The 7,380-nt window shown below is 56.7% G+C and overlaps 1 protein-coding gene across 1 annotated transcript; it reads left to right on the plus strand.

Moving 5' to 3' along the window:
• The first annotated feature begins 792 nt into the window (after positions 1–792).
• On the plus strand, positions 793–3,947 carry NKX2-5 (NK2 homeobox 5). The gene is made up of 2 exons (XM_003134041.3): positions 793–1,353; positions 2,845–3,947. Exons 1-2 carry the CDS (start codon positions 1,023–1,025, stop codon positions 3,483–3,485), a joined length of 972 nt encoding a protein of 323 aa, XP_003134089.1. The 5' UTR covers positions 793–1,022; the 3' UTR covers positions 3,486–3,947.
• The last annotated feature ends 3,433 nt before the right edge of the window (positions 3,948–7,380 follow it).

Genomic DNA, 7,380 nt, shown 5'->3' on the forward strand with positions numbered 1-7,380 from the left:
ATGCAAAAAACGACAGGTCCTCAAGAACAGGAGACTTGAGGTCGCTGGGAGCTAGGACGCCCTAGAAGACAGCTTTGTACTGGAAAGCTGAGTTTCCCAACTGGGATTTTGGATTTGTTTCATTATTAAGGAGAGGGTCACCTCTCTGGGAGGAGACTGGCAGTGACCAGGGACCCCTGGAGCTGTGTATTGCATCACTGGAACTACAGTAGGAGGTAAACCCCCCACCCCACAACCACCTACCTCGCTTTTCAGAGGGACTTACCCAGGAGCCCCCAGGGCTGGCCTCCTGGGGAAGGGGGGGACTACCAGGGCACGACTGGCCTGGTAAGTCAAGCTTCCCGGGATTCCAAAATTTCCAGAATGTCCCCCTCCTGCCATCACCCCAGAGCAAATCCTCTCCCCTAAGCTTCTCTTCTTATTCAGACTCTGCCAAGTCGGATACACCACACCATCAGTAAAAAAGCCTCTACAACTTTTAGAATAACTCCCTCTCCACAGCACCCCAACCAATCCTTTGCTTCCCTGTTTCATTTCACATGCTGAGGAACATTTCTTCAAATCCCAGATTCACCCAACCCGTCCCAAAGCTGGATTCAGAGCATAATCCGGTCCTTTCCTGTGCATGCATCCTGGTAGGGTTTTCAGGCTAATACTATGGACAAATCTCAGGCTGCAGGAGCAAAAGGAGAGCCTTCCAAGCGCGGCCCCTTTAAAAAGCTGAGCGGGATTTTTTTTTTTTTTTTTTTTTTGAGCCGTATGACTATATTAGGTGACACGAAACTGCTCATCGCTCCTGTCAACGAGGCCCCCGGCCCAATGGCAGCCTGAGTCCCCCTCCTCCGGCCTGGTCCCGCCTCTCCTGCCCCTTGCGCCCCGCATTACCTGCCGCCTGGCCACATCCCGAGCTGGAAGGCGGGTGCGCGGGCGCGCAGCGGGCACCATGCAGGGAGGCTGCCAGGGACCGTGGGCAGCGCCGCTCTCTGCCGCCCACCTGGCGCTGTGAGACGCGCGCTGCCACCATGTTCCCCAGCCCCGCGCTCACGCCCACGCCGTTCTCGGTCAAAGACATCTTGAACCTGGAGCAACAGCAGCGCAGCCTGGCCGCCGGGGAGCTCTCCGCGCGCTTGGAGGCCACCCTGGCGCCCGCCTCCTGCATGCTGGCCGCCTTCAAGCCCGAGGCCTACGCGGGGCCGGAGGCCGCAGCGCCCGGCCTCTCCGAGCTGCGCGCCGAGCTGGGCCCCGCGCCCTCACCAGCCAAGTGCGCGCCCTCCTTCTCAGCCGCCCCCGCCTTCTACCCGCGTGCCTATGGCGACCCCGACCCCGCCAAGGACCCTCGAGCCGATAAGAAAGGTGAGGAGGAAACACAAGCTTCTTCTCCTCTCTGGGGTCGTTGTTGTCCTCAAACCCCGGCGGACAAGAAACTCTGGCCTTGGGTAGAGGAGACGCGAGTGCCTGGGCGACCGGTCGAGCAAAGGGGGCTCCGAGTGTGAGAAGCGAGGCTGTCGCCAGGGCCCCCGTGCCCGAGTCCAGTCGGAGGTTTAGAGGAAATGCTGGATCGTGATGATCAGAAACCAGAGACAAAAGAGAAAAAAACAAATTTTTTTTTCGGCCTAACAAAGCCCCAGGCTGCAGCAGCTCTGCTGCTCGATCTGTTAGCGATGTTTGTAATAGACAGAACAGAGGGAGGAAGAGAGAATCTTTTTTGTTAATCTCTTAAGGATCTTTTTGAGCATCTGACAAAAACTGCTAAACAGAAATGTAAATGCTGCACACCAGATGTACTTTCGTGCACAATAGGAGAAGGTCCAGGACTTCTGTAGCTCACCCGTTTCCCAGTGGTCCTGGGGGCCTTTCCTCCTTTGTGCCAGGAGAGTGGAATCTTTGAGAACAGGATCTTGAATTAAAAATGGGATACTCCGGGGCGCTTGGGAACCTGACTTAACAGCTTTATTTTTCCATAACAATTTCCCCACGTGGCCGGGGCCAAGAAGTTCTCTCCTGGATAAAGTTAGAAAATGCCCTGCGACAAAAGGCTTGGGTCGATGGAGCTGACTGGGGAAGGTGGCAGGATCTCTGCGCACATCCCCAGGTCCAGGGGGAGGCTGGCCTGGAGGTGGAAAAGGCGCCTTGGGGAGCTGGCCCCCCGCAGGGTCCTTTCCAACCCGAAAAGGCCAGGGTTCTTTCTGTGAACCAAGATTTGTCTAGTCGCAGAGGAAGGCCCTGGGAACAGCTGCCGGTGGGCACGGTGGCTTGAACTGGTTGCTACCAATTCAAATCTAACTCGAGCACAGTGACAGGCAAGTTCTGAGGCCGCCTGCCCACCTGCTGCTTTTTGGCGGCTGTACAATAACCTGTGGCCGTCGCGGGTGTCTTCCATAGGTCACCAAACCAGCACCTCTTGGCTGTTTCTTCAGTTGTATAATTTTGAGACAATGTGACCGACCCTTAGGTCTTAACTTTTCAGACCCAAGTAGCCCTGATCTAATTCACCTCAATGCATCGTTGGGCTTTATTTTCTTTGCAGCCTGAAGTCTTAAGTCACTGTCCATCTCTCTCACCAGAATGTGAACTGCCCGAGGACAGGGACCTCTCATTTTTGTTCTCCTATGCCTATAGCCCTACCTAGCACATAGTAGGCATTCAACAAATGCTGATTGTCAAGCGGAAATCGAGTAGTCTAGGTGCCCAGTGCACCCGGCGGAGTAAGCCGCACCCAAGCTGGGGTCTGAAGGCAGGTCGGGATGCCACCCACTGGGGCCCATCACCGGGCGGGAGCTCCGAGGGTCGCAGGTCCAGCAGCTCTGACCTAGCTTCTCTCTGCCTCTCTGTTCCCCCCCGCAGAGCTGTGCGCGCTGCAGAAGGCGGTGGAGCTGGAGAAGCCAGAGGCGGACAGCGCCGAGAGACCTCGGGCGCGACGACGAAGGAAGCCGCGCGTGCTCTTTTCGCAGGCACAGGTCTACGAGCTGGAGCGACGCTTCAAGCAGCAGCGGTACCTGTCGGCTCCCGAGCGTGACCAGTTGGCCAGCGTGCTGAAGCTCACGTCCACGCAGGTCAAGATCTGGTTCCAGAACCGGCGCTACAAGTGCAAGCGGCAACGGCAGGACCAGACTCTGGAGCTAGTGGGGCTGCCCCCGCCCCCGCCGCCGCCGGCCCGCAGGATCGCGGTGCCAGTGCTGGTGCGCGATGGCAAGCCTTGCCTCGGGGACTCCGCGCCCTACGCGCCAGCCTACGGCGTGGGCCTCAACGCCTACGGCTATAACGCCTACCCCGCCTACCCGGGTTACGGTGGCGCGGCCTGCAGCCCTGGCTACAGCTGCACCGCTGCGTACCCAGCCGGGCCGCCCCCGGCGCAGTCGGCTACGGCCGCCGCCAATAACAACTTCGTGAACTTCGGCGTCGGGGACTTAAACGCGGTGCAGAGCCCGGGGATTCCGCAGGGCAACTCGGGAGTGTCCACGCTGCACGGTATCCGAGCCTGGTAGGGAAGGGGCCTGTCTGGGGCACCTCTAAAGAGGGGCACTAACTATCGGGGAGAGGGAGGGCTCCCGATACGATCCTGAGTCCCTCAGATGTCACATTGACTCCCACGGAGGCCTCGGAGCTTTTTCCGTCCGGTGCGCCTTTATCCCCACGCGCGGGAGAGTTCGTGGCAGAGGTTACGCAGCTTGGGGTGAGTGATCCCGCAGCCCGGTGCCTTAGCCGTCGCCCCGGGAGTGCCCTCCAAGCGCCCACGGGCATCCCCAATCGGCTGACACCGGCCAGTTGGGACCGGGAGCCCGAGCCCAGGCGTGCCAGGCTTAAGATGGGGCCGCCTTTCCCCGATCCTGGGCCCGGTGCCCGGGGCCCTTGCTGCCTTGCCGCTGCCCTCCCCACACCCGTATTTATGTTTTTACTTGTTTCTGTAAGAAATGAGAATCTCCTTCCCATTAAAGAGAGTGCGCTGATCCGCCTGTGTGCTTCTTTCAGCTTGCTGTGCTTCAGAAACTGAAATTTTGGAGGGCAGAGGCAGCACTGGCCTTCAGGGGTAGGGATAGGTAGTAGCAAATGGATAATAGCGATGAATTAAAAACTAACATGTGCTGGATCCCCAAGTTAGGTGCTTTCTGGGATTGCTCATAGAATCGTCAATAACCCAAGCAAGGCAGGTCGGATTTTAAAGTTTCCCTGAGGCCTGGAGGGGTTTAATGACTTGCCTGTGAGCATATAGCCAGTACTAGTAGAACTGAGGTTTGATTCCCAGGTCTCACTTCAGAGACTGAGGACACCGGTCCAGGGATCCCAGCGTCACCTCCTTATACCTTGCTATGTGCCAGGCCCTGTTCCAGATACTGGGCATTAAATGGAGGGCAAAGGCACTGGGCACTATGTGCTTGGAGGGCATCATAACTCATCCTGCTTGGAAGAAGGCTGAGCCCATTTTACAGATGGAAAAGCCCAGGACCAAAGACCTTCTCAGAACCCCCCAGCCCAGATACTCTGAATGGAAGTGTGACTGGGGTCCCCTGGCCCCGGCCTCACCAGCTGTTTGGCTGGGCAGAGTTCAGAACCCGGTCCATGAAGAGATTCTGGGAGCATGGTGCTCGCCTCCTTCTGTGGCTAGGCCCCAGGAATTCAGCTGGTCAGGGGACCCTTCTCCCCCATCTGACTGCCATCCCCTCCTCTCAACATTTACTGAGTTTGCCATAGTCCTGGCCAACGAATGCTATTGTACAGATTTTACAGACAAGAAAATCAAGGCCTAGCAAAATCTGCTAGGAAACCTGCTTGTGGAGTTCCTTGGTGGCCTGGCAGTTAAGGCCTTAGTGGTTAACGGTGGCAGCATTGTCACTGCTGTAGCTCAGGTAACAGCTGTGGCTCTGGTTAGATCCCTGGCCAGACCAAAACAAAACAAACAAAAAACCAAACCAAACCAACACCTGCCCCACCCACCACCCCAAACTGCTCTCTGTGGGATTCGCTTGCTGCATGCCCCCCCGCCCCCCCGGCCCCCGCCAGTAAAATAAAGATAACAAAAATATCCGCTCTGAGCCCAGGTCCTACCAGTCCACAGGGGCTCAGACCTGACCTCCAGCTCCTCTAACTTCAGCCTCCAGGGTCAAGAGGAACCAACACAATTCTTTAAAAGAGAGAAAAGCAGGAAGGAGTTGGGGCTTTGTGTTCCTGTGAAATATGGGTTTTTCTGAGATGTTTGCCTGGAAAGTGCTGGCCAGGCCCCGGGTCCCAGAGCTTCTGGTGGAGGACAAAACATTGCTCTTTGGAACCCTTACTCTGTGTGCTTCTTACGCTGGAGGCGAGTCCCCCAGCCAGGGCTGCGGCCAAGCCAGGGACCAAGTGGCACTGCCGGGGCCTGTACTCTCATTTCTCTAGGTAAGTGCTGTCCCTAAGGCTGGACCTACCACCTGTGAGGAGAGGGAAAGATGCCAGGAGGTTCTAAGTACTAAAAGCCCAGGTGGACTGGGCTTTCAATATATGGCCCCTGGGGTGCATGCAATTGACCATCTCAGGGGTACAGGCTGCCCTCTGTAAAGGAAGGGGAAAGGGTGTGCCCAGCTTAGTTCTGGGTGCTCAGACTTGAATGCTAATGCTGTCAGATCGAAGCAGTGGAGGGCCTCAGGGTTGGGGGGATGTGTGTTCAGCTCAGCGCCCCCCCCCCCACACACACTCTGCCTCCTGAGCCTAGGACCCTACTTCCATCCTTTACCTCCATTGCCTCAGCACTGTCTGATCCTCTCCGAGACAGAGGGAGGGAGGGAGGGAGGGGAAGAGAGAGAGAGATGCGAGCTGTGGTCTTATCTCACGAAGGGCACATGGAGGCTGTGGCCAGGCCATCAAACCAGCTCTTCAGCCAGACAGCGCTCTCCGGCTGAGCAGCCCCTGCAGACAGCCCTTAACTCACACAACCAGGGACATCTGGAGCTCCCCCACATGCCCGCCCTTCATCAGGGTCCACTCCCCCTGGGGTCCTGCACATCCCCAGGCCTTTTTTCATCTAACATTCATCTACAGTCACGTTAGGGGAAATTTTTTTTTTTTTCACTTAAGCTTATACTGCGAGGGGTTTTCTATGATGCCTCTCTCTCCTTTCCTGTCATCTTTTAAGGATCGGTGAGTGACCCCCAAGGTCTCTCATAAAGGGATAACAGTGGCTGGCCTTGGGCTCACCAAAAGCCAGGTGTCCCGGCTAAATGCTTTCAAGGAGTTCTCTAATCCCTCATAATTTGCAAACTAGAAAACTGAGGACCGGGGGTTATGGCAGTGGTCAAGATCGTATATTCCCTAATGGCGAGTTGGATACTGGCAGATACTGAAGGGTGGAGAGGGGCGTTTTTAAGAACTGAGAACCCCCTACGTCTCTCCTAAAGATACAGCGAGACCTTGCTCCTCACCCCGGGCCACGCCACGCTCTCACCAGGGGCGTAAGGATCTCGGGCTCCGTATCCACGCTCATTATCGGCCAAACTGCGGTGTTCCGAGCCCTGGGAAGTGGCACGCGGCTCGGCCGAGGGTATTGGGCCTGGGAGCCCGGGCCGAGGGCTGCCTTTGTATCCTCAACGAACAACGCCCACGTTCCCATAGCGATCCTGTCCCAAATTAAATCAGTAGTATTTGTTTTTTTCAAGTATTCTATAAACGACGCGTGCAGAGTGAGAACATTCAACGAGCACAGAAAAGTGAGAAATGCTGGGCGCCTCCGAGGTGACAAAGCGCGCGGAGATTAGGGCGGTGCGTGCCCAGAGCGCCAGGGGCGCACATAGGAAATAGATATCCTAAGTAATTTTTTTAAAAAAAATTAAACGAGCACACCCCACGGTTAAACATTTATTAGAGAGAAACAGTGACATTAAAAAGAAAAGGCTGGCTCCCCGGGCTGGGGTGGAGTGGTTCCCAAGCCCGGCGCCACCCTGCACGAGCTGGAGGAGGAGAGCCCCTACTGGGGGTCCGCGGAACCCGAGGCCGGGTTACCTCGCTTCTCCCCTTTCCTCCGCTCTCTGGCCCAGACATCCTCTGGCTTCCTCGCGTTATTCCACAGAGCAGACACAGGTTTTGCCAACTCAGACTAGCTCCCATTTCATTTTGCATAGATTTCCCCTTCAACCTATGCCAAGCGGCGCAATTCAATACCCGTATTTAAAAAGAACGCACAGGACCCGCAGCGCTCGCCGCAAATCCGAGAACTTGACAGCGGCCGAAGCCTGCGCGGCTCCACCGCAAGCACGCCCTTCCAGCGCCCGCGCCCGCTTCCTCTATTCCGGGCTCAGGCCACGCGCCTGGGATCTTGCTGATGCCTCCGCTAGACCAGGTTCCTGGGAAAAGGGGCCCGTGACTTAGATGCCATTTATCACTCATGGAGCTTACTGCGTTACAGGCAGTGTCCTA

This window comes from Sus scrofa, chromosome 16 (assembly GCF_054392235.1).
Source record: "Sus scrofa isolate SSC_HxYL_T2T_F1_AM1 chromosome 16, Sscrofa_HxYL_maternal_Yorkshire_Landrace_v2.0, whole genome shotgun sequence".
In the NCBI taxonomy this organism is placed as follows: Eukaryota; Metazoa; Chordata; class Mammalia; order Artiodactyla; family Suidae; genus Sus; species Sus scrofa.